The sequence below is a fragment of the Acanthochromis polyacanthus genome, chromosome 23, assembly GCF_021347895.1.
Source record: "Acanthochromis polyacanthus isolate Apoly-LR-REF ecotype Palm Island chromosome 23, KAUST_Apoly_ChrSc, whole genome shotgun sequence".
NCBI lineage: Eukaryota > Metazoa > Chordata > Actinopteri > Pomacentridae > Acanthochromis > Acanthochromis polyacanthus.
In genome coordinates this window covers 17,662,658-17,689,871 of record NC_067135.1, presented here as the reverse complement: position 1 = coordinate 17,689,871, position 27,214 = coordinate 17,662,658, and the positions used below count along the sequence as shown (strand labels likewise).

The 27,214-nt window shown below is 39.0% G+C and overlaps 1 protein-coding gene across 3 annotated transcripts; it reads right to left on the bottom strand.

Annotated features, from left to right (window-relative positions):
* Positions 1 to 398: 398 nt before the first annotated feature.
* Positions 399 to 21,747, bottom strand: agfg2 (ArfGAP with FG repeats 2). Of its 3 annotated transcripts, XM_051944126.1 has the most exons (15): positions 21,384 to 21,533; positions 21,004 to 21,030; positions 19,028 to 19,121; positions 16,924 to 17,039; positions 15,786 to 15,930; positions 15,288 to 15,408; positions 15,096 to 15,200; positions 11,479 to 11,511; positions 8,775 to 9,050; positions 7,436 to 7,508; positions 7,277 to 7,320; positions 6,976 to 7,062; positions 4,911 to 5,030; positions 1,636 to 1,706; positions 399 to 1,482 (listed from the first exon to the last, which is right to left on the bottom strand). In XM_051944126.1, coding segments are annotated over exons 2-15 (1,335 nt in total). In that variant the 5' UTR covers positions 21,006 to 21,030; positions 21,384 to 21,533; the 3' UTR covers positions 399 to 1,434. The 3 variants fall into 3 exon arrangements, with proteins under 3 accessions (XP_051800086.1, XP_051800084.1, XP_051800085.1); XM_051944124.1 differs by lacking the exon at positions 21,004 to 21,030 and having other exon boundaries at positions 21,384 to 21,747; XM_051944125.1 differs by lacking the exons at positions 11,479 to 11,511; positions 21,004 to 21,030 and having other exon boundaries at positions 21,384 to 21,747.
* Positions 21,748 to 27,214: the final 5,467 nt, after the last annotated feature.

The window sequence follows — 27,214 nt, the reverse complement described above, 5'->3', positions numbered from 1 at the left end:
ATATTCAAAAATGTCCCAAAAATGTTAAAAATGTGGAATTTTTCACTGTGAAAATGTATTTTTTTCCCAAATTTAAAAAATAAAATTGTAAACATTTTCCAAAAAAATGACTAAAAATCTTGCAAAAAATCCTGAAAATATCTCAAGTGATTACATATATTTGTCAGTAAAATTCCTAATATTTTCTTTAAGAATATTCCGGGAAAAAAATCCGAATGTTCTCAAAGAAACATTTTTTTTAACATCTATTTTTTTCCCACCAAAAAAATCTCCCAAAAATGTTAAAAATGTGTAAGCTTTCACTGTGAAAATACACATTTCTTTCCACATTTTCAAACCTTAAAACGGGTCAACTTGACGACACGAGGGATAAAACAGACACAGAAAAGGAGCCAAGCTGTTTTAAGAAGCAACAAACTGATTTTATGAACATGAATACTTGTCATTACAAAGACGTTGTTACATGAATCTCTTCTCTTCTTCTTTTTTTTGGCAAAATAAGGGAATCAAACTTCGCCTCATCCAAAAAAAAAAAAAAAGCGAGAAAACATTTTGGTCAGGTACGAGAAGTTTTTATACACATTTAGTTATTCTGAAATTGCTTTTACATTCAGTAGCATCTCCTTTTAGCCCTCTAAGCGCATGCAGCCTGAGAGTGGAAAAAACGTAGATTCTTCTTCCAAGGAAATAAAAAGAAAAAGGAAAAAATAAGGTGACATATGCTGACATGTTCCACACACACACACACACACACACACACACACACACACTACAGAAACAAGCCTGTCTTATCTTTCAACGCTAATTCACATGCATCAGGAGGCTGTTAAGGCTGTTAAGACCATGTGTAGGATCTCGTGATGCAGGGTTGGGCTCTCCGCTGGCTTCTCCTATGGACCACTGAGAGACTGAAAAGTTTGAAAGCAGAAGACAATGTATTTACTACGGGTGGGGCTGGGGTTTTTTTTCACTTTTTTTTGCACTTCTAAGCAGGAGATGAAAGCAAAATAGCAGCAGCAACATGTGTGTGTAATATGTGTGCGTGTAAGTGTGCATTTCTGCCAAAAAAAAATTTAAAAAAAAAAATCACCGAGGCGTCGTTTACTCGTGACTCCCACAGAGCCCTGAGGTGGCGTCTACTGGCACACTAACACCTTTTTTGACTTCGTGGTACGAATACAGCAGGCCGACAACTCTCATACGTACAAACATGGATTTCGCAATTACATTCGCGCATTTTTTTTGTTTTGTTCCTTCACAAACACGTAAACACAGACAGATAGGGGAGAGCGGAGGGGAGTCGGGGGAGGGAGGACATCCAACCCTCCCCCGACAGGGCGAAAATACTCCAGAGGCATTGAAATGGCAGCAACTCCTCAAGTTCACTTCTCCCTCGGTTCCCAGAGAAGGATGGTTGGGTGAAGTGAGGAGGGGTCAGATGAAAGGATTTTTTGACGTCCCCCGACTGGGGTAAACATTCCCCTGTAAGACAAGAGAGGCAGGGTGAGAAACAGCAGCAAGGACTTACTACGCCTTCTAAAGAAGCTTGCGAAAACTACCAATTAGCTTCCCTTTTCATCCCGTGTGAAGTGCACTCGGCGCCACTCGCTTGCCAGGCAGTGAAGGGGTACTCACCGTAAACGGGTTCACTGACATGGGTCGGGGGATTTTGGACTGAGAGTCGGACGCAGGGAAAGAGGCGAAACCTGCGACACATAACATGACAGAAATTAAAACACGTTCGGTGATGTGAAGATAGCTGTGAAACCAGAAACCGCAAAGTCAGCAGGGCTATACTGGGTACACTTGGTATTCCTGTAGCGCTGTTGCTGGTGGTCAACTCTTGAAATAATGAAACATTTGCCTCAGTGCTTCATCTGTAACCCTGCACATATAACACATGTTACAGACAACTCTGTTCTGCTCTGTGCTATTCTACTATTGGTACTGTTCATGTTTGATTTCTACACCAATGTAAACCACAAGTTTGGACATGCCTTCTCATTCAATGATTTCCTTCATTTTCATTGTAGATTCTCACTGAAGGCATCAAAACTTTGAATGAACACATATGGAATTATGTAGCTGACTGACTTTCAGTTCTTAAAGTAATGATGGACTGCTGTTTATCTTTTCTTAGCTGATTGGTTCTTGCAATAATACGGATTCTAACAGTTGTCAAATAGGGCTGTCAACTGTGAACCAACTTGACTTCTGCACAACACAACTGATGGTCCCAACCCCATTAACCCTCATGTCGTCCTGCGGGTCAAATTGCCCCGTTTTCAAAATGTGGGGGAAAAAAAAAAAAATTCACAGTAAAAACTTCAACATTTTCAAAAATTTCCTAAAAATTTTTGAATATTTTTTGGTGGAAAAAAAAAATAAAAAAAATGTTTAAGAATATTCAGAAAAAAAATCAACCAAAAATCCAGTGAATTTCACTGTCAAATTTGGGGATTTTTTTTATTAAAAAAAATAAAACTTTTGAGGAAAACTTTTCAGGAATTTTCTTCCTGAAGATTTTGCAATTTTTTTATAAATTTGGGGACATTTTTTTATGAATGTTTGGACTTTTTTCAGACAAGGCAACAACGTTTTTTGGTAAGGGCAACACGAGGGTTGAGAAGGCAAGAAATTCCACAAATGAACCTTGACAAGGAACACCTGTGAAGTGAAAACTATTTCAGGTTCTACCTCATGAAGCTCATGGCATGGAGAGAATGCCGAGAGTGTGCAAAGCTGTCATCAAAGCAAAGGGTGGCTATTTTGAAGAATGTAAAATATAAATATATATGTTTTGACTTATTTCAAACTTTTCCGTTTACCACATGATTCCATCTGTGTTCATTCATACTTTTGATGCCTTCAGTGAGAATCTACAATGTACACACGTGGACAAAATTGTTGGTACCCCTCAGTTAAAGAAGGAAAAACCCACAATTCTCACTGAAATCACTTGAAACTCACAAAAGTAACAATAAATAAAAATTTATTGAAAATTAAATAATCAAAATCAGCCATCACTTTTGAATTGTTGATTAACATAATTATTTAAAAAAACAAACTAATGAAATAGGGCTGGACAAAAATGATGGTACCCATAACTTAATATTTTGTTGCACAACCTTTTGAGGCAATCACTGCAATTAAACGATTTCTGTATTTGTCAATGAGCGTTCTGCAGCTGTCAACAGGTATTTTGGCCCACTCCTCATGAGCAAACAGCTCCAGTTGTCTCAGGTTTGATGGGTGTCTTCTCCAAATGGCATGTTTCAGCTCCTTCCACATATGTTCAATGGGATTCAGATCTGGGCTCATAGAAGGCCACTTTAGAATAGTCCAACGCTTTTCTCTCAGCCATTCTTGGGTGCTTTTGGCTGTGTGTTTTGGATCGTTGTCCTGTTGGAAGACCCATGACCTGCGACTGAGACCAAGCTTTCTGACACTAGGCAGCACATTTCTCTCCAGAATGCCTTGATAGTCTTCAGATTTCATCGTACCTTGCACACTTTCAAGACACCCTGTGCCAGATGCAGCAAAGCAGCCCCAAAACATTACTGAGCCTCCTCCATGTTTCACCGTAGGGACAGTGTTCTTTTCTTCGTATGCTTGGTTTTTGAGTCTATGAACATAGAGTTGATGTGCCTTACCAAAAAGCTCCAGTTTGGTCTCATCTGTCCAAAGGACATTCTTCCAGAAGCTTTGTGGCTTGTCAACATGCATTTTTGCAAATTCCAGTCTGGCTTTTTTATGAGTTTTTTTCAGCAGTGGTGTCCTCCTTGGTCGTCTCTCATGAAGTCCACTTTGGCTCAAACAACGACGAATGGTGCGATCTGACACTGATGTACCTTGGCCTTGGAGTTCACCTTTAATTTCTTTGGAGGTTGCTCTGGGCTCTTTGGATACAATTCTAACGATCCGTCTCTTCAATTTGTCATCAATTTTCCTCTTGCGGCCACGTCCAGGGAGGTTGGCTACTGTCCCGTGGGTCTTGAACTTCTGAATAATATCAGCCACTGTTGTCACGGGAACTTCAAGCTGTTTAGAGATGGTCTTATAGCCTTTACCTTTAAGATGTTTGTCTATAATTTTTTTTCGGATGTCCTGGGACAATTCTCTCCTTCGCTTTCTGTTGTCCATGTTCAGTGTGGTACACACCTTTTCACCAAACAGCAGGGTGACTACTTGTCTCCCTTTAAATAGGCAGACTGACTGATTATGATTTTGGAAACACCTGTGATGTCAATTAAATGACACACCTGAGTTAATCATGTCACTCTGGTCAAATAGTTTTCAATCTTTTATAGAGATTGATAGTCAAGAAAAAAGAAAAAACATTAAATGAGAAGGTGTGTGCAAACTTTTGACTGGTAGTGTACGTTCATGTGGTTTAGCACTAATGGATTAAAAGACAGTATAAGAAAACATGGCTTGTTGACTATTAGGGCTGCAAATGCTGATTGGTTTCATTGTTGACTCATCTGTACTTTTTTTTCGATTAATAGATGAGATCTGCAACACACTTAGTGATTAGTTTCATTATTGATACATTTGTCATTATCTCTTTCATTACAAATCAGCTGTCCACACCTGAAAAATGTTCACTTTAACATAAAACACATAAAAATGTCAAGTAATTCTATTTAAGAAGCTAAAATCAACCAATATATGACATTTTTCCTTCACAAGTGACTATCCTAAAATAATAACAATTGATAACTATTTTTTACTAAGTTCTTTGTTGATCAATTTGTTGAATGAATCATTTCTATTCTGAATTATTAAGGACAATCAGAGTGAGTGTTTGGTCAGACAACATAAAATGAATCGACAGTTCTGACTAAAAGCACCAGCCCTGGCACATTGCATGTGGGACGATGACAAATAAGAGACTTTTAAAATCCTACCGTTGGCTTCCTGATTAGTGGCTGACTCATGAGGAAATGCATTCTGAGTGGCGGGCAATGGGAAGGAGGTGGACGGAGGAAAAACTGAGGTGGGCGAAGTGACGAACGCACTGGAGTCACCTGGAGAAAAGAAACACCCACATACAGTGAAGCCATGAGTCTGTGGAGAAAACAGGTAGCAAATGAAAAGTAAGTGGCAGACAATTGCTTTTTTTATGTTAGCTTCTACATCTCCTTTATAGAGAACCCACAGGAGACATAAAGAAGTAATGAGCTATGTGAGCTGTCAAAGGTAGAACTGAGTACATGAATTCATAACACGGCTGTTTAATTAATTAAAATAGAGCTGCTGAAAGACACGGAGCTCAGATGTGCAAAAATGGGGCTTTGGTTCACAAAATAAAGCAAAAAAAAAAGAACGAGCGCGAGAATGTTTAATTTTGTCACAGTTCATTACCGATTGCTTCTATCTTTTTTGCGATATGTATTGGAATATTTGGATTTCTTTTGTATGTTTTATTGTCCGTAGGTCAACTTTAACTCATTTAGAGCAACTTTTACTAATAAGGAGCAACTCCAACGAATCTAGAGCAACTTTAACTCATTTTAGAGCAACTTCAATGAATATAAAGCAACTTCAACTGATTTTAGATCAACTTAAACAAATCTAGAACAAATTTCAACTTATTTTAGAGCAACTTTAATGAATCTAGAGCAACTTTAACTCATTTTAGGGCAACTTCAATGAATCTAGAGCAACTTTAACTCGTTTTAGAGCAACTTTAATGAATATAGAGCAACTTTAACTCATTTCACAGCAACTTTAATGAATATAGGGCAAATTTAACTCATTTTACAGCAACTTTAGCTAATATAGAGCAACTTTAACTCATTTTAGAGCAACTTTAATAAATATAGAGCAAGTTTAACTCATTTTAGAGCAACGTTAATGAATATAGAGCAATTGTAACTAATTTCAGAACAGCTTTAATGAATATAGAGCAAATTTAACTAATTTTACAGCAACTTTAGCTAATATAGAGCAACTTTAATTCATTTATTTTCATTTTACTCCTTATCTTTTCAAGTAGCAGCATGATCATGTCCAAAAATGCATACTTTTCCGAACTTCATTTCCATTAGCCTCTAACAATGAGTGTTAGCATGCTAACACATTAAATACATACCTGCTAAGCAACAGAATGCTAACACTGTCAGAGATTTAAAAACTTAAAAAAACAACAACGTAAAGCCATTTGAGCTGCACTGTATGCATAAAAGTCGCTATGCAAATAAAATTTGTTATTATTACTCTAACTGTTATTGTTAGCATGTTAGTGTTAGCATTTAAGTCATTTAGAACTGTCCTTATTTTTGAAAGAAAAGCAGTTTATTTCAGTGAGGATAACATTAAATGAATCAGAAATACAGTCTAGACATTGTTAATGTGGTAAATGACTGTTCTAGGTGGAACAGTTCTAATGGAATATCTCCATAGGGTTACAGAGGAACATTTCCAGCAACCATCACTCCTGTGTTCTAATGCTACATTTTGTTAGCTAATGGTGTTGAAACGCTAACTGATGATTAGATAACCCTTGTACAATTACGTTAGCACATGAATAACAAGTGTGAATTTTAATGGAAAACATGAAATTGTCTGGGTGACCCCAAACTTTTGAATGGTAGTGTATGTCTTTGTGCTGCTGTTAAGTTCAAATATGACGGACTGCACCTTTATTCTGTACACAAACATATTTAATCTTTTTTGACTATTTTAAATCCTCAGAATCTCTCTTCAGAGTCAAGTAATTCACTTTGTGTAACTAATTTGACAGTGATTCTGCACTTTTAGAAGGATAACCAAAGACTTTCCACCTGTAGATTCTGGATTATTCTGCAACATAATCCCACATACACAAAGATTTTTTGATTATCTTATAAAAAATTGTGCATAAAATCAATACGGTAATGGTAAAGCAATTACATATGAAACTAGCCATTGAACATCTGAATAAAGTGGAAGTATATACAGTTACAGTATGTGTTTGAACACAAGGCTCACCTCCTGAGGCGTTGCTGAAGGGGTTACTGGGGGAGAGGGCAACAGGCTGCTGGGAAGCCGAGCTGGAGCTGAATGGGTTGGGGAAATCTGAGACACACAGGGAGACACGGGGGGGAGAAGAGACAGGGAGATAATTCACAGTGTGTGGGGTTAACAGGGTACATTCCTGCCTATTCAAACCAACAGCTTTTAGTCTCACAGATGCAGCGTAATTAGGGCTGTTGGGCGGCTTTGAAGGTAAAGCGACTGAATTAAAATAAGTTAGCAAGAGGGATCAATGCCGTTCGTGCTTGGTACCTACTTGCAAAGGTTTGGGAGCTGGAGACAGTATCGACACCGGGGGAACTGGGGGAAACGTTGGAGAAAAAAAAAGAGGATCGATCAGAATATGACCTTTAAAGGGCTGTACATGTTACAAATCATGACACGTTAAGCAAAAAGCTGATTTTTTTTCCCCAACCTGGCAGGAGTGGAGCTGGATGAGAGCCTGCTGCCGAAGATGGTGCTGTACTGCGGAGGGCCACCAGGTGGAGCTGCAAACAAGCAGTTCACAAACACACCACAACATGACCCCAGGCCTGTAATGAGCCTTAAATGAAGAGATCAAGCGCTGCTATTATCTTGAAATGCGAGTAAAACACCTCACAGAGTTCAAAGTGTTGATCTTAGGCATGTAAGTCGTCGAAGAACAAAGGAATTACAAATACCCAGAATAAAATATTGCCTTTGTGTTCAGTTTGATATGAATCAAAGTGAGCCGGGGCAGAAAATCAATAACCTCCTCACTCTGCCAGGCAGGGGAGGCTGTGATGAAGGTGTAAAAACAGCAAAGCTTCTTGTAGAAAGCTTGAGGGCTCCTCACATGAGTCCTATGCATTAAACCGGCCTGCTCGGTTATTAGACAAATATAGCTGATTTGAAAACGTATCAACAGGGCCCTTTCAATCAGACTGTGCACGATCTGGGGCAAACACAATGAGCATAATTCAGCTGCTAAAAGCCTTGGCATTTGGAGTAAGGATGTTATGCAACCTAGCTGAGCTGGCCGTGACAATCTGGATCACACGCACACTCAAACTCTCCCCCTGCCTCGCTAGTTATCCGCCACACGGTGGTGGAAGAAGTACTCGAGTCCTTATTGAAGTCAAAGCATCAACACAACAATGCAAAAACACAGCGTGCGACTGATATATTATTACACATGACCTTATAAGACTGAATGCACATGTAGCTTTTCACGGATGTGGCTAGTAGGAGAGAAGCTAGTTGGAACTGTTTAGTTTAGAGTAGGGCCATGTAGTCCAGTGGTTGTCTAATCTCATGGGCCATATGCTGAATTTTTAGGGTTTATGATATGATCTGATGCACCGCTTAATCCTCATTAGGGTCTCGGGGGCTGGAGTCTATCCCAGCTGGACAGGTCACCAGTCTATCACAGGGCTACACGAGAGACAAACAATCACACTCACATTCACACCTACAGACAATTTGGAATCACTACTTAACCTCAGCATGTTTTTGGACTGTGAGAGGAAGCCAGAGTACCCAGAGAAAACCCACACATGCACAGGGAGAACATGCAAACTCCAAACAGAAAGATCCTGGGAAGGGCCACACATGAACAGCCTTTTTTTTTCCTGAGTTAAAGTAGTGGCATAAAAGCCACACAATTTTACTTTTGCACAGTGCTTGAGAAAATGTACTTAGCTGCTTTGCTACTTCTGAATTCCCAACAAATTATTAAAAAACATGCAAGAAAAACTTGACATTAAAAGCACTGGCTCACAATAATGTCTTACCTGGGGCCGATGATGTGTCAGAGAAGACGCTGTCCAGATGTGACACAGCAGCGTACCTGTCCTGGGCGCTGGAGCTGCTGACCGGCGGTGTTGTCTGGCCGACATTTGCAGGCGGCTGCTGCAGTTGCTGCTGCTGCTGTTGTTGCTGCTGCTGCTGTGGCTGGGACAGAGACTGTGGCAGCGGCTGAGGCTGGTTCAGACCTCCAAAGTCCACGCTGAGCGACTTAGGAAAGGCCCTGAAAGGACCTGTGGCCCCCGAGGCCGACACCGTCCGTCCTGAGGGAAAGAAAATAAGTCTGACAGTCAGTATGAAGAGAGACATAAAAGAGAGAGGCTCCAGTGATGCATTCAAGTACAGTTTACATTTTGGAGCTTTCAAACAGGCAGAGCCAACACCGTGTGATTTTTCAGTAATTGCCAATAAAAAAAAAAAAATCTATATATCATGATTGTAAACACTCGACATGAGTAGAGGTCTGGGTCATAATTTATTAATACTTATTCAAGATTTCTATTTGAGATTTGTACACAAACAGACAATTTAGGCACACACATATACATTGCACATCCATTTCGTTTTCGCCATCAGTCTCTTATCCATAACACACATAAAATGGTGCATTAATATCGCAATATAAAGTTACTGTGTGTTGCAAATCCAAAATGAAGCTGTTCAAATGTAAAAGCGATTGAAACAGATTGCAAAAATGAATTTCTGCAAAGAGCACTTCACAAAACAATCTCACTTCTATGCTCACATCACGCCGATGTCAACAAGAAGTCCTTAAATCCCCTTAAGTCCCCTATCTGCTGCTGAAGATCATGCAAAATGACTGAAAGCTCCTAAATGGATCTGAAGGCGAGACTGTTTAGTCAAAAGTCTGAAAAAAAATGAATGTGTCAATACATAATTGAGGGACTTTTGAATTCCATAGGATATATTTTGCATATATTTTTTTATTAAAAGTAAAACCAGTAATGTTTTTTATGTTCATTATGATCATATCTTTACAAATTCCACAATTATTTATTATGGAAACAATCACTTATTAGCAAAAAAATGACTGGAAATCAAATCGCTAAAATGTCGACTACATAACTGCCCAAATTTATTAACAACCAGCTTCTAATTAGCTAAAAAATAATAAAATGAGCTTATTCAAAAATTGTTTTGATTGTGTTCTTTTTGTTAAGTTGAGGTAATCGTGACAGATATTTCTTTTTTGGCAATATACCAAATTTTATATGGAAAATAACAAATTGTATCCGTATCTAAGAAATCACTTTCAGCTAAGCTACCCATAACAAAATACAACACAAGGAAGTGTGTTAATTCCAGATTACATGACCCGCTCCACATGATGTCATTTCCTCCTGAAGAAAAGACTGGCCAGACTCCAAGGCTTTCTGAGTTATTTAATATAAAGTAGTGTGCGAGTCAAAAGTGGATTTATGACATGTCATCAGGTTTACTGCAATATCTTTATCAATTTTTTTCAATTTTACTCAATTGCATATATATTTAGAAGAATGTTTCTGTAAAAATGCCATGTGGTGTTTGGTTATAGGCAGCCATGTTGATTTTAGGAAGACCGCAAAAATGTCAACTATGATACCTGTCACTACATTACAAAAGGTCCCACAATTATATATTGACCCTAATAATATTTAATTAATGTATAAAGTGCTTTATCATGTAAAATTATGGTCTATTCTGGTCTAATTTTAACTATATTACTATTTAAAGAGAAAGATATATTGAAAACACTGAGTAAGACCCCTCACAGACTATCTAACAAATATCTAACATGCTAGGCTAACACTTCCATGGTATGAGGCTTATCAAAGGCGGGATTAGCTTGGCACGTACCAAATGCACCATGTAATGTCATAGCGTCTAAGCATACAAAAAAGGCACAGCAGGAAGCCAAGAAGTTCTTGGACACGACTGTTTGATGCAACAAAGACAGGAAGTTACATTTAACATCACTGCAAGCAAATGTTAACCACAAAGCATGCTAGTATCAGCCAGTAAGCTTTTAGCATGGGGAGTCAGAAATGAAGACCAGACCACACTCGGTCTGATACAGACTGATAGAAAGCATGCAAAAGTCAGCCTGCATGTTTTTGGGATATGATCATATACGCTGTAGAGATAGAGATAGCACCTATCTTTGTGAACATACCTGAACTTCTTCGAATACGTGTTTGGGATGTGGATGTGCACCGTGGGATTACAGCTGTGCCCTACATAGTTTTTAAGTGCTTCAACGCCAACGTGGTGCGAAATATCAGCGGCCTGCTGCTGACGAGGGCAGCAGTAGCAGCAGTGACGGCCTAAAAATAACTTTAAACTTGTTCTTTTCCCTCTGAGGGAACAGTGTGTGTGTGTGTACCTCCTTGACCCTCACAGCCTTCAGATCCATGCTTTGAAGTGGGAAACCTGACTGATGAAGAAAAACATTGACCCCAATTGCAGTATGTGACACTGGCCAGTCGTGACCTTGACGGCTAAATGGAAATAAAGCGCTGTGTCTTTTCTCAAACCGCCCTCAGATAAATTCACATGCATGTGAGGCATGGGCAGCGCCAGCACGCCCCGCAGACTGGCCATCTATTATAAATGATACAGCATAGAAGAGCTTATTGATTTCAGCCATTCAGCAGCACACATTCAAAAGCATCAGTTGGCGCTGTGTCTTACCTAAAGTGAAGTGGTTTTTGAAAGAGCTACTGGCTACGAGGTTGGAGAAAAGAGGGAAGTCCGACAGGATAGACAGAGACAGAAAAGAGGTAGGGATATGAGTGGAGAAGAGAGAAAAGAGAGCGTCACTGACGTCACACTAAACTGTTGTTGAATTTTACTATTCATGAAAAGTAACCAAGTGTGGCAAGTTGATGACATGGAGGCATTTTTAGCCAATGTGGCGTTCTAAAAAGGAAACAATGACCAGCTGAAAACATGACTGCAGCCTCAGTACTTCTCTCTCTCTGTGATTTTCAGAGTGACCCTTAGAGCCAACAGTGATGTGCACAGAGTGTCATCAGTGAAATAATTCAATGTTGAAAAACACGATGGCACTGTGCACCACTAAATGTTCTAGCTACAGGCCTACAGAACAGAACGGGAAAGGACAAGCAAAATCCATGCCACAACAAGTCTTTCCTTAGATCATGTGGGAAGAGGGATTGGCCTCTCAAATATAACATTGACTAACTGGTCCTCAGTATACAGAAGGCAGAGGCTACCACAGTGTAGGCCATACCGACACTGCTTTCCAAACGTTTAAGGTCACCCAGACAATTTCATGCTTTCCATGAAAACTCACATTTTTATTCATGTGCTAACGTAATTGCACAAGGGTTTTCTAATCATCAATGAGCCTTTCAACACCATTAGCTAACACAATGTAGCATTAGAACACAGGAGTGATGGTTGCTGGAAATGTTCCTCTGTACCCCTATGTAGATATTCAATTAAAAATCAGCCGTTTCTAGCTAGCTAACTTGTGTAGGACTAGATGTTGATATCAAGAAGGGATATCAACATCTAGTCTAGTCATCTAGTTAGCTGTTTGTAGCTAGAATAGTAATTTACCACATTAGCAATGTCTACACTGTATTTCTGATTCATTTCATATTATCTTCACTAAAAAAATGCTTTTCTTTCCAAAATATTGACGTTTCTCAGTGACCCCAAACTTTTGGATGGTAGTGTATTTGTAACAAGAAGCTGTGGCACATTGGTGCAATTAGCTAAATGCTAACACTAGTATGCTAACAATAACAGAATAAAAAATAACAATAATCTTTACTTGTACAGCAACTTTCATACATACAGTGCAGCTCAAGTTGCTTTTATCAGCTTTTAAATCTCTGACAGTGTTAGCATGCTAACATTAGCAATGTCTGGACTGTATTTTTGATTCATTTAATGCTATCTTCAGCGAAAAAACTGCTTTTCTTTCAAAAATAAAGACATTTCTGGGTGACCCCAAACTTTTGAGCGGTAGTGTACATAGCTGAAAATATTTTTAGTTTTATGCAATATCATCCAGGCCCAATAAAACCTATCAGGATATTCAATAGAATTTACACTGCAGTATTTAAACATCACTAAGTAATAAATAATCTTAGAGGACTTTACACGCACATGTTTAAGGTTAAGGACACGTTATAGTGTTAAAGAGACAAACCCAACAATTCCTCTTTGAGCAAAGACTGGGCAACAGTTTGGAAAAGACTCTTGATCTATACTGAACATAAATACAACATGTAACAATATATTAAATTTTACCTATTCATTTTCAGGATAGGGGAACATGTATTATCTGTACTAACTCATGGCAAAAAGCATACACTGTATTAGAAATGATAATGGAATGGGGTTATAAAAAAAACAGAAGTCACAAGTCAGTAAAGAGTTACGGGTTTAGTGTTGTGCAGTTCTTCCTGAAGGGCTTGAAGAAGTTGGTGAATATTTGGGTTGAACAGGATCTGGACACATAGATAGGTGACATGTCTGGAGAGTATATGGGACATGGGAGGACTGGAACATTTTCAGCTGCTGCCTTACAAGGACAACGTGATGCAGTTAGATAAAGGCCTTGGTGTGGGCGATGAGATCACAACCCATCATCCCTGAGGCGATCCCTCGCAGTTTGAGCAGATATTCTCTGGTGTGCATACCAACAATTTCATCAGCAGTCTCTACAGCCAATCGTAAAGGATTTTGCAAATGGACAAACTGCATGTGCTGATAATTGGCCCGGGTGGTGACACATGGTCTCTGGTCTTGTGGTCGATAATCTGTCTCATCATGCTGTCTGAAAAAGTTTTTGATGGAGTTGTGGGTATTCAAGTTCCTGGTTACAGCTCGAACTGACCGGCTAGCATTCAACATGCAAACAGCCCATATTTTTCTTTGTCTTGTAATGGTGTTATTTAAATAATGCTGCATTTTAAGGTTGCTTTTCGTAGCAACTGGTCAAAGGACTGTCTGTGTACTAGTCATGCTAACTGATCATTGCACTGTCAGACACACTGGACTAGGGTGTGGATTAAGTCAACAATTTGCCAGTCGTTGAACGGCTCAAAAGGATTTGGGTCAGAATTGGATGAATTTAACCTTTTTTCACTCATAGCAATACAAATTTTAACTTTTTCTCTCAGCCAGAAAAGGAAACAGTGGCACACAGAATTTGTATTTCTAATCAGTAGTAAAGTGGCAAAACTCTTTCCACCAATAGGTGAGTCATTCCAGAATTGGAGCACATTTTACGTCCCACCCAACAAATTTCAAATAATCCACGTACAAAATATTAAAACAAGCAGTTGTTGTCTAAATGTACTTGTCCTGAGACCAAATCTAAAAAAAAAAAAAAAATAGGAGAAACGAAAAAGAATAAGTCTAGAGTTCCCCCTGAAATGCCATTTTTCTCTTGTCCCATCCCCCCCGAGGACCAAATTGAATGTCCAATAAAACTGTTAAAATTAAATTTAAACTTGCTTTTTTGGTATTATTTTTTCATTGATGTTTCTTGTAATTGTGGGAAAATTTTTTAATCAACATAATATTTGAAATAATAATTATTATGCATGGAACCACAACAACCCTGTTAGTATAACCTTTTAGCTGTATCACATGGTACGCTGGAATTAACATCATCAAACAGTTCTTCTAAACAATAGGTAGAGCTATGTCCTCTCTTCTATTTTTCATATTTTCATCACATTGTCAGCCTTCACTGAATGTCTCACTTTACCTCATATTATCAGGATCAGACAAATTCTTTTGACTGTTTTCCATCAGTAAGTTTGTCCTCTTGGTCAGCAGTAACACCTAGCTAAATATCTAGCTCCTACTCCTGAGAAAAAGCTAACATTAGCATAGATTAGCAACCCTGTTATTGTGATCAGAAAAACTAGAAAAACTAGAAAAACTATCAAAGGCTTGATTGGCTTACACATCAATGCTACCATTTTTATTCCATATTTTATTTGCTGTTTGCTATTATTGATGAAAATGTAGCAGAAAATTGTAAAAGAGAAGGTTCATTTTTGAGGAATTTTGATGCAAAATGTCCTCCAATTCTGGAATTACTCAGGTAGATAACAAAAAAGCTTTATTCTGCCATTTTCTTTTAGTAAACAAACCTCACTTAGAGAGCAAAACCAACAATGTGGCTCAATACTTTTGGACTTTCCCCTTGGGCTAGTGCTTTAACACTCAGCACAAACCCAAGCGCTAATCTTTAAAAACAGGTCACAAAAGATATAGTTTCAATTTTCCAAAGCACGAATAAAACAAAGGGGATGAACCTGAGGGCCGTGGAAGGGCAGGAAATGAGGGGCCGTGGCTCTGAGCTCCCAGTGCTGACGACAGGGAGCCTGGCCGCTGTCTCTCAATCCCACACAAGGTTGGATCTGTAACGGTGAGAAAGAACTGCTCGAACAACTGATCAGACTCATGCCAAGAATGCTTATTCCTTCCAATAAAGATCAACCTCCGACCTTTCAGAGGGGGGTCTCTGAAGCTTTGGGAGCGCGATGGCCGAGCGGTGAACACGTCCGTCCGCATGTCGGCAGGCGAGATGGCAGGAGCTCGATCCCACGGAGGCAGCTGGGACTGAGACTACAGGACATGAGATATGAGGAGAGAAAAAGTAGCAGATGGGAGGCAGAAAGAGAGACACAAAGGCAGACCAAGCGAGTCTCTTTCATCTTTTCTCAATAATGCATAAGCAAAGGCTTTGATGTGGAAGGTACCTGGCCCTCCGACTGCCTGACCCATCAGTCTCAGTCTCTGCGCCGCAGTGTGAAAGTGAATTCAGGTCGTTCCTTCACCTTCTATTCTCTTTTTTGGCACCCTCTGAAAAACTCGTCTCTTTCACTTCCTCTTTTTCTACCACACCCACCCAGTTTCCCTCCTGAATCCTCATCCTCTTACTTTGACTCGCCTCACTGAATCTCCATTATTAATGCGCAGTTAGGACACATTTAGCCTCTTACCAGTGGCCTTGTGGATCTGGCATTAGGTGGTAAATTATGGGAAGGGCCCTGGTTTGCTAAGGGACCATGGGAAGGGGGCACGGCCTGGACCCCTGGACTCCAAGGACCCTCTACATCCCTCCGGTTCTTACTTTTGGAAAAATGCCTGCAACAGATAGAACAAAAACTGAGTCTGTGTCATCAACTGTCCTCAGAAGAAGCACAACTAAAGTCTTTACCTAGTTATCTTATTACCAAACATCAAGGACATTTCTAGAATTTGGAGTTTAACAATTACTTTTTGTCTCCCTTTAATTTCCACCACAAAGCAGCTTTTATTCTTGAGCAAATTTTTCAAAAAAGGCATCTCCATTTCAAAGAAAGAATGCCTAATTTTGGAACAAACTTCATTAGCTGTTGTCTGGATCTAATTTTGCCCTTTTATACCATTGACCCACTGAAAATTAGTCCATCACAAAGTAAATCTCATTTTTTGCGCAATTTTTGCACTTAACTAACCCTCAAAATATATTTATTTCAGATATAAAAATGCAAAAACAAGATTCTACAGTCATGTTAGCAGCTCTAGAAATCTGTACCAATGTGTGGCACATTGGTGTAGTTACCTAAATGCTAACACTAACATGCTAATGATAACAATTAGAATAATAATAGTAAACTTTATTTGTACAATGACTTTTATGCATACAGTGCAGCTCAAATTGCTTTACATCTGTTTTTAAATCTCTGACAGTGTTAGCATGCTGTTGCTTGGCAGGTATGTATTTACTAGTCATTGCTAATTAGCATGACTAGCATAAAAGAAGCTGATGGAAATGAAGTTTGGAAAAATATGTATGTTTGGATGTGATAATGCTGCTATTTGATAAGATAAGAAATCATAACAATACAAATAAACCCCCCAAAAATTTGTAATTTGCTAGTTTTCTTCTAATATTATGACATTAGGGCTTGATTGATCATTTTTTTCACAAATTTTCTGTATCGAATAATTAGCTGATGGAAAAAAAAGACATGAACCCACACAATGATGTATAAACAATCAAAAATATTTCAAGGCAGCCCTATTCGCCTTGAAGCCTTTGCTTCTCTGTGGTTACATCAGTGTGTTTCGATAAATTTGAGGCCAAATTCTCACCATTTTTTCTTCTCATATTTATCCTGAAGGAACTCTTTGAACTTCTGAGAGTCCTTCATGTCAGAGCAGCCGTCCGCCTTCGGGTCAAACACACATAACCAGGTCCTTCTCCCAACCTGAACACACACATTATTGCAGGGGAAAAAATGAAACCATGCAGATAAAACCTCGATTGATCTAATTGCTGGAGCATCGAATCAACTTTTAACCTCAGAGAATCTCTCAAAAACAGATCTCATCCATGATTCATCTCCGGAACAAGAGTCAGAGTGCAGCAAGTATTACTGCCAGTGAATCATGACTGGCCGGATCACTCCTCAGGGGATGATTAGAAGGGAAAAGCTGGACGATACACACCTCTGCCTCTGTGCACATTATACTTGATGCACTCACTACCTGGCCAACGACAAACTAATAAAAAAACAGCAAGCACTCATCCTGATAGCCTGAAACACTTCACCGTTTATCCATGTGATGTAGGCTCCAGAGCGAATGCTGCCTACACCAGTGGTTCCCAGAGTGGGTGCTGTGTGGTGGCTCATTTTCATTTTTACCGGACGATTTTAATAGCATTTTAACATAGAAAAAGGTGAAACTACATAGTCTGATATTTAATGTAAATTTTCAATCTGATAAATTCACGGCTAATTACTAGGGGTGTAACGAAACGGTCAACTCACAAAACGAAACACGAAACAGGCCTCATGATACGAAATAATCACAATATGAAATAAAGATTAAAGAAAATCCCCAACAGTAGGAAGTTATGCAAAAATCTCATTTTCTTTATTTTCTTCCTTATGCAGACATACAAAAAATATCACCGTTCTCTCGTCGTTTACATAGGAAGCCAAAATAGGTCCACACAACCGATTTATTTGACGAAGGAGCATCAGCTAATTCTTCAACCTCATCTTCCTCCAATTTGAAGCGAGTGTTTTGCTACGGTAGGCGAGGAGGGTCAAAAATCATCAGTCTCAGTGGTGCACGGAGCCCCTTCGCGTTTTTTATTTCGTGCGCCTTTGACTTTTTTTTGTCATTTTTTATTCCGCAAAATTTTGTGGCACGAAATTTTGTTACACCCCGACTAATTACCAAAATTAGAAACACAATCTAACAAGAAAAACACTCAGAGAGCACAAGACAGTAAATTTGTGGTCCACAGCGGTTGAAATCCAAATATTTGGATCTCAAAATAAATATCGTATCGACCGAATATTTGGATATTCGGGTGCAGCCCTACTTGGTCTTTGTGTCATTTCTGATCTTCCCTGAAAATTTCATCCAAATCTGTTAGTCTGCTTTTGAGCAATGTCGCACACAGACAGACAGACATATGCCGATCATCACATAACTCCGCTGCATTCCGTAGCTGTGTAATTACAAACATATAACAAAGATATATCTCTTTGTTAATCAACAGAAAATGAATTAACTGATGACTGATTATTCATGAGGGTATTCTTTCTCTGAACATTGAGGGTTTAGCTGTTTTTTGTTGATCGCAACTTGAATATTTCTTGGTTTCAGGCTGTTTATTGGACAAAAAAAGCAACACGATGACGGTATCTTATGCTTTAGGAATATTTCAACATCAAAAATATGAATCACTTATAAAAATGAGCCCTTATATTAGTTTTTAGGTCAAAATATGCACTCATGGGATCATTTTAGAGTTAAGAATCTCTATGAAGGAGCAGATTGGTTTAAATAAAGTTTGAGTATCAGTGTCCAGCACTCGCTAACACACACACACACACACACACACACACACACACACACACACACACACACACAAGAAGGAAATAGATCATGGTTTTTGTGGGACAGAAATGGCTGCTCCTTTTGTTTCTTGGCACACTGTGAGCCCAGCAGCAGCATTCTTCCCTCCACGCCCCCAAAAAAACGCCAGACCACAAAGACTGGTTCGACTGGTAGCTTTAAGAGGCGTTTTTATATTCAATATCAGACTGAACTTGCACAAAATACACAAACAAACAGCGACTAAGAACCTCAGATGTCTTCAAGATGTCAATAATACAAGAAGAAACGCACCAAAGTGAGAAACGGGTGCAGAAAGCCCACCTGGTGCCACGTCACTCACCTCATTGCCGTGGTTTTGCAGGAATTCCACTTCCTGTTGGGAGAAAGTTGTCATGGAGATAGACTTGACTCTGTGGGGAGGGTTGAGGCCTCTCCTGGGACACAGAGGAGACACGGAGGGAGGATATTGAAGCAAAGAAAATAGAGGGTGGAAGCAAAATGTGAAGATCTGCAGTCAGTCCTCACGTCTAGACGGCACAGAGGGACAGAGCAGGTGGGAGAGGAATTATCTGACATGTGCTGTGTGAATTTACGAACAGATCTGTTGTGGAGAAAGGTGCCACACACACCCTTGTGACAGAGAAACAAATGCTTTCAGTAACCAGAGCCTCCTATTTTCTCCATGCTGGGGATACAAAGTGGGACACTGTGCAAGATTGCGGAATAACGCTCGCTTAAGTGCTGAAACCGTCTTCCTGAGGAGAGCTGGGACTAGAGCAGGGGTGTCAAACTCATCCTAGTTCAGAGGGCACATTCAGTCCAGTTTGATCTCAAGTGGGCCGGACCACAAAAATCAGAACATAATAACCAATAAAAAACGACAACTCCAAATTTTTGTTTTGTTGTAGCGCATAAAAGCACCTTCTGGAAATATTGACATTTAAGGAATTATCTTTTTTGCAAAACAGTATGAACAAACTGAAATTTGTTCAGGAAAAATGCTCAATTTCAACAATATTACACCTCAGTTTATCATTTACACATTACAACTTCCAGATCACAGGGTGTCTACAAAGGCACAAAACATTTAGTCACAGGTATCTGGAACTGAACGATATAGTGTTTTACTTTAAAAAAGACAAAAAAACAACAAAAACAAGACAAAATATTGCAAAAATGAGACACAAAACGACAAAAGCGAGAAACAAAATGGCAAAAAAAGAGACAAATGACATGTAGCAAAAGAAATAAAAGGGAAAAAATTAGACAGAAAAGTTACAAAGCGACAAAAAAAATGGACAAACGAGACAAAAAAATGACAAAAGTGCGAAACAAAATGACAAAAACCAAAAAACAGTGAATAAAGTGAAACCCAAAATGACAAAGATGAGACAAAAAACACAAGCGAGACAAACAATGACAAAAAAGAGAAACGAAACGACAAAAATGTGAGACAAAAAAACAACAAAAACAAAACAAAATATTACAGAAGCAAGAAAAGCACTCAGAGAACGCACGATTCTGCCAAAGCTGCCCAGTCGTATCATTTCTGACAGATGAAATCCCGGCACTATAGAATGTCGTCATTTAATATAGATGTACCCACAAACAAAATGACTTTGCGCTGAGCACAGGCGTGTGTTATACATGTGTATGTTATGCATGGATACCGTATTGCATCACCTAAATATGTAGCGTATGGCGAGAACTGATGGGACTCGGAAACATCCCCACAATTTAATCAATCGTTCCTTGTATCATTTCTGACAGGTAAGTCCCGATAAGTCCGCAGCTGTGAATTTATAGTAGAGTCACAATCATGTGATCATCAGCAGGCAGCTGACGTAGTGCTGACTTGTCATAGTTACAGTGATGCTGTGCTGCTATCTCACAATGATAAAAGAAATCTTGAACAAATCCGTGGGTACAGACTATAAGCTGCATCGCTGTGAAAATCTAATCACTTGGTCTTTGCGTCATTTCTGACCTTCCCTGAAAATTTCATCCAAATCTGTCAGCCCGTTTTTCAGTAATGTTGGTAACAGACAGACAGACAGACAAATCAACTGGTGGAGTCATGAGCAATATAGTATTTTACTTTACAATCAAAACAACTTGTATTGTCTAGGAATTGTTTAACTTTACAGTTCTACAAATTTGCAAATTACATTTAATGTCTTGTCTGTAATTTCTACACTTTACAAAGTCTTCCCGCGGGGCGGATTGGACCCTCTGAGGGGCCGGTTTTGGGCCGCGGGCCGTACGTTTGACACCCCTGGACTAGAGGCTGAACATGCAGAACAAAATGTGACACACATTCACACGCCCACACCGGAGAGGAGCCTGGAGAGAGAGAGAGAGAGAGAGAGAGAGAGAGAGAGAGAGAGAGAGAGAGAGAGAGGTAGTGTCAAACCTGCACCATGACGAAATGAAACGTAACTCAGAGCTGGAAAATGACCAACTAGCGGTCTGTCGGTTATGAGGCTGTTGGAAGACACGCATGAGAGAAAGAGAGAGACAGACAGTGCGTAAATGAACCAGCGGACACATCCTCCACAATAACAGCCCCTGTTAACGTGGGGGGAAATAACATAACACACTGTAGGTTTGTCTCTGGGTGGTGCGTGGTGCAATCTCAGGCCTGGTACTTTAACTCTCTGTCCTCACACTGATGCTAAATGAAGCTTTCTACTCACAGCATTCCGGAGCACGACGTGCACACGAAGCTGCCCACCGTGATGTCCGTGTAAGTCACCCCGGGTTGGTTGCACTCGAAGCAGTGTTTGTTTACTCCGGACTGGGCCAGCTCCCGGACCTTGCGGGCGCAGATCTCTTGGTTGTCCCGGTGCTTTCGGTTCGACATTTTATCCTGGCCGGTGCCCGACAGGCGAGGCTCAGTGTGCCCCCGGTAGCCCCTCCGCTGTCCTCCCGGATCCCCTCCGTTAACCGCACGGCGCACTTCACGCCCGCATTATGGAAACCCTTTTTATGCGGCTTCACCCCAATGCAAAGCGACGCGGAGGAGAGGCGCGTCAAGCTACGCAGAAAAAGCAGCGAACGCACCGGAAATACCGCAGCTTTCCTTCAAAATAAGAAGCAGCTAACAGGTGACGCTTCGGATGTCAGTCACATTTTTACTTCTTGGTTGCCTGTTTCTTTAAAAATCTGTTCCGATGTAACCACTGGTTACCTCATCAAACCTGTTTGTAGGTCAAGGTATTTTCCAGTTATTCTGTGTGTGCCCAGTGAATCAGCTATTTTCAGATGACTTTGGCGTAAAGACACTAAGAGAAAAATGAAATGTGTGACAGTTTCAGGAAAGTTTTCCTCTAAATTCAAGTTTTCTGTTAAAAATAGCAGTTGTAAATAATAGCTGATAAGCCAGTCTGACCACAAAGGTGATCTGAAGCTTGTAACTGGGTGCCAAGAAGTGGAAAAAATAAAATAAAATAAGAAAGAGGTTCATATTCTTCTAAAAAAAGACTGAACAATTAACAGATTTTGAGTCAATACTGCTACATGAAAAATGCAACTTGCAAATTAAAAAAGCTGCAATTTATAACACACGATACAGCATGTCTGACTCAAAGTTTGCTTTTATTATGATTAGATTAGATTAGATGCTGTTCCTGAGCCATGAATGACCGACCTGTTTCAATGTCAGACTGTTTACAGAAAGGTCTGACTATTTTCCTATTGGATTTATTATTATTATTTTACTTGTTTAACATAACACAGTCACTACTTTTTGATAACTGTTCTCATCTTTGCATTTGAATACAGATAAGTTCATATTTTGATGCTATCTTATGTTGTAATGAAAGCTCCATCACATGTTTTAAATCTAGTAAACAAGGAATAATGAAATGAAACTAGTTCAAATATAACAGATTATGCAAATTACGGAGTAGGATTGGACTTTTTTTCCTAATCATTTAGCCTGATTTTTAATATTTCTGATCATTTTTCATTATGATTTTTATGCTCAGCCTTATTCATTAGGAAGGATGGCACAAGAGTTGCATTTGTGCAGCCTAGGATCGTCATCTATGTAAATAATACATCAAGGTGTTTCCTTTTTCATTCCCATGGGGCATAATACAAAACTGCAGTTTTCTCAAATAAAAAACAGGCTTAGAAAATGGATTTAGTGTTGAAGGCCGCTGGCTGTCCGTACTAAGGACACTTCTGCAGTTTTACCCAATCATGTTGCCCTTGTCTTGTGTAACAACTTTGCATTCAATAAAGATAAAATAATATTAACCCTTCTTATTAATGTCTGCTTTGTCTGAGTCCAAAGAGAATCCAGCACTGTGACTCAGCACTGTGATGAATACTCTGAGTCAGAACAAATGTCTTCACACATGTATTATGAAGGATTTCCTCCCTGATTGATCCAGCCTTGTGTGATGCAGTTGATATACTGGTGTTATTTGTTTTATCTGAAGTAGCTACATGAGGCCTTAAAGGCTATTTGCAGCTGTGATACTAGTTAGGGGTCATTCCAGGGTTGGAGGATGTATTTTTCAAAATTTTTGAAAAAGAAACCTTCTCTTGTACACTTTTCTGCTCCATATTCATCAATAATAGGTAATAAACTATCAAAGGCTTGACTGGCTCAGCTTATACAACAATGCTACCATTTTTATTCCGTGTTTTATTTGTTGTTTGCTAACCCTACTCTAATCACAGTAACAATTTTCGCTTTTTTCAAACATTCTTTTCCCCTAGTTTGTTTTGGATTTGCTCCATTAACACAACAACTGCAAGTTTTAGTATTTTGTACGTGGTTTATTTGAAATTTGATGGGTGGGACGCAAAATGTCCTCCAATTCTGGAATGACCCTTCTATATTGTATTTCAATGTATGCATCGTTGTCAACTAGTTCACTGGAGTTTCAGGCCAGTCAGGCTTTTACTTTGAAATCCTTGCCGGATGTTTTAAAGTTTAATCCGTGTCGCTTGGTACTTGGACAGATGCGTAGGGGATCTCCTGTCAAAGACAAACAAGAACCTGTCGAGTAGCCAAGTTTTACTTGGTACGACAACCGTTTTATTTCTTCCTCCGAACTGACGGTCTGTCCAGAGGGACTGTCTGCGCTGCGCTTTCTGTGTGCGCCATTTACGCACACGCCCCCATGTTATGTTATTGGCGCAGCGCTGCACTTCTGACGCTCCTGCGCGCTCTGGAAAGGATACAGATTATTTTTAAGAGTCCAGATGCTGACACATCAGGGGAAGGAGAGAGATAGTAAAGCATTTATCATTGTATTAAAAAACATAAAGAGAGTCCGAGTTTGTTTCTTCAATTCCTGCTTTTTACAGAATTAATGTTGCCACAGAACTGCGGTTAATGGCACCATTCCATACATAACCCTCTTTGTTTTGAGAGATCATCACTGGATTACTTTTATTTATTTATTTTTGATGAAGTAGCAACAACCGACATACCTACGCCCTTTTTATGACGTCTGTGAATTTCAGTGTTTCCTATAAAAACACTCGAACCAGAGAGGAAGACAGTGAAAGGATCGCGACACCCGAGACTCTGACATGCAGACATCTACAGAAAAAGAAAAACTGATCAATGAATCAACAAGCAACGCAAAAACAACACAACTGTGACACTGCTGTCAGATGAGCCGCAGTGTCTGTCTGTGATCAGCAGGGGGCGATAGATAGATAGATAGATAGATAGATAGATAGATAGATAGATAGATAGATAGATAGATAGATAGATAGATAGATAGATAGATAGATAGATAGATAGATAGATAACACAGACAGTTAAGCCTGCTGAGCTGCTGTAATTACACTTCTCTGCTCAGGAGTCAACCACGGGTTTCAGTGTCTGACTCCATGACGATAACAAAGTGCAGATTGCGTATGTAACCTTGCCCAACACATTGGAATGGCTTGTTTTGTCTTTTCCTGAGACATGGGAATTATGGAAGCCTCATTTACTCCAGGAGAAAAACATGAACGGTTAAGGATGTTTAAAATTTATATCAAACTTAGCATAAAATTAAGGGGGGGAAAATCATTTAAATTGAAAATATTTGACTTACATTAAAGGTCTGACTTGGTATCTTGGAATTGTAACTCAGTGATTTTACTTTTTTTTTTAACCAGTACTCCACCAAGGTTGTTCATTCCCCCATATGGCATTGTCAGAAATACAGCATTTGTTTCTTAATTCTGATCAGAAATCATGGCAACATAGAATGTGTCCATTTTATATAGATGTACAAACAAAATGACCTTGCCCTGAACACAGGCGTGTGTTATGCATGTGTACATTATGTACGGATACTGAATCATGTGACCTAAATATGTAGCAGCCTTTGGGAATTGATGGGACTCAGAAACATCCAACCAATTTAATCAGTTGTTTCTTGTATCATTTCCAATGGATAAATCCTGATAAGTCCGCAGTGGTCAATTTGTCGTAGGATTTCAATCGCGATCGTCAGCAAGCAGCAGACGTAGTGTTCACTTGTTGTCATAGTTACAATGACGCTATGCTGCTATCTCGCAATGATATAGAAATCATTAAGAAATCCATGAATCCAGACTATAAGCTGTATCACTGCCAAAATCTAATCGCTTGGTATCTGTGTCATTTCTGACCTTCTCTGAAAATTTCATCCAAATCCGTTAGGTCGTTTTTGAGTAATATTGATAACGGACAGACAGACAAATGGCAATATCACATAACTTTGCCACATTCCTTGGTAGAGTAATAACTCTGTCATTTGCACTTAGTAAGCCTAAGTAGTTGTAACTTATTGGTCATATTTTTCAATTAGCGAGTCTAACATTTGGTATTAATCTTTAGTTGGTCATTTTTGACAAAATAAGTCAGGATTTAGATGCATTATGTTATGTCTGTTTTAAAATGTCTTTCGTTGAGTAAAAGTTAAACTAGTGTTGCTGATTTTATTCTTGCTGAGTCATAGTTGTCAAGTAGTTTTGCATAGTTTTAACCTAGAATATACATCATATTTTGATATAGTAAGTCATAGTTTCGAACTATTACCTTATAGTTTTGATTTTAGTTCTAAATATGATAGAATCTTAGCCTAGCCGCGATAGACCCAGCTCTTAAGACACAAGGGTCTAGGAACGCTCGACAGGGAGGGAGGCGGGCTAAAAGGTTGTCTTTCAAATCACTCTGCAGCAACTGGGTAGGTATACAACCAATCAGCGCAACGAATAGGCTGATGTAGTTCCTAGAGCGCCGGATTGTGGCTAAGTCCCATTAGCTTCCCAACCAGCGGAGCCAACTGGTATATTAAGGATTTGCCATATCCCGTCGGCATAAGTCCAAATATGTCTTTCTTTTCAATGAAACACTTCAGTGCCGTCCTTTGTTTATCTTTCAAGTTGAATTTTAGCTTCAAATCTTTAAGGGCTGTGGCCAAAGCTGAGTCTAAAGATAACTGTTTATTGTGCACCGGTTGTTTCTGTCAGAGTCGTCGCGCCTCTGTCATCACTTAGTTACGCCCGCCTTCTGACTCTACACTTCATGGTGATTCGTCCGGCCAGTTTTAGGAGCATTCAACCTCAAGCCTTATGGAGGGTAACTAGACCCACCCTGGCAGAGAATTAAATTCGTTGCCGTGGGTTGTCTAGCGCGGCTAGGCTAATAGAATCTTGTACTTTCTACATACTAAGTAGTATCTAATAACTTTTTGCCTTATTTAGTCCTACTTTTTTACTTACTTTACTTGTTGACTTAGTATTTCAACATTTTTAATCATTGTTATATTTTTTACTTTAAAATTCAAGTCTATATTGGATTGCATAATTTTGTTTTACCATTTCATAACTTCTATGCACATCCTAAATCAGATAGATTAGTAACACTTTGCCTTAGTATTTTAGCAGTTTTAATTGCTGTTGCATATTTCTGATGTTCTGCTTCCATTTTCACTTCATAATTCCAAGTAGTTTTATGTTATTGACTCATATTTTTGATAACATGTATTATAGAATTTACTTAGTCGGTTTTCAACATTATGTGTCATATTTTGGACATCGCAAGTCTCAGTTTTGACCTAGTATCCAAACTTTTTGTTTTTTGTAAGTCAGTTTTAAAGGAGTATCGTATATTTTTCGGAACACAAGAAAACTGTTTTTGGACTTATTATGCCATAGTTTACTTCAATAAGTCAGAATCTCACAGTTTTGATTTGGTCCTAGAATTGTTTTTTTCTTTTAATATTTCATCGACATGACATAATTTTAAATAACCCCTTAATTATTTGTACATACTTAATCATATTTGCATTCTTTCCTCATAGTTTCATTTCACCTCTCTTTCCTGCGGGGTCCCCCAGAGTTCTATTTTAGGCCCTTTACTATACTTGATATTTTAAAAAATTTAACTATCGATTTATATGATTTGCAGTATATTAATTTGATTCCTTATCACATCATATCATTTTACCATAAGAATTCTTATTTTTACCATACATTACTTACCATAGTGTGTGTTTTTTTCTTGGCACACATGTGCTTCCAT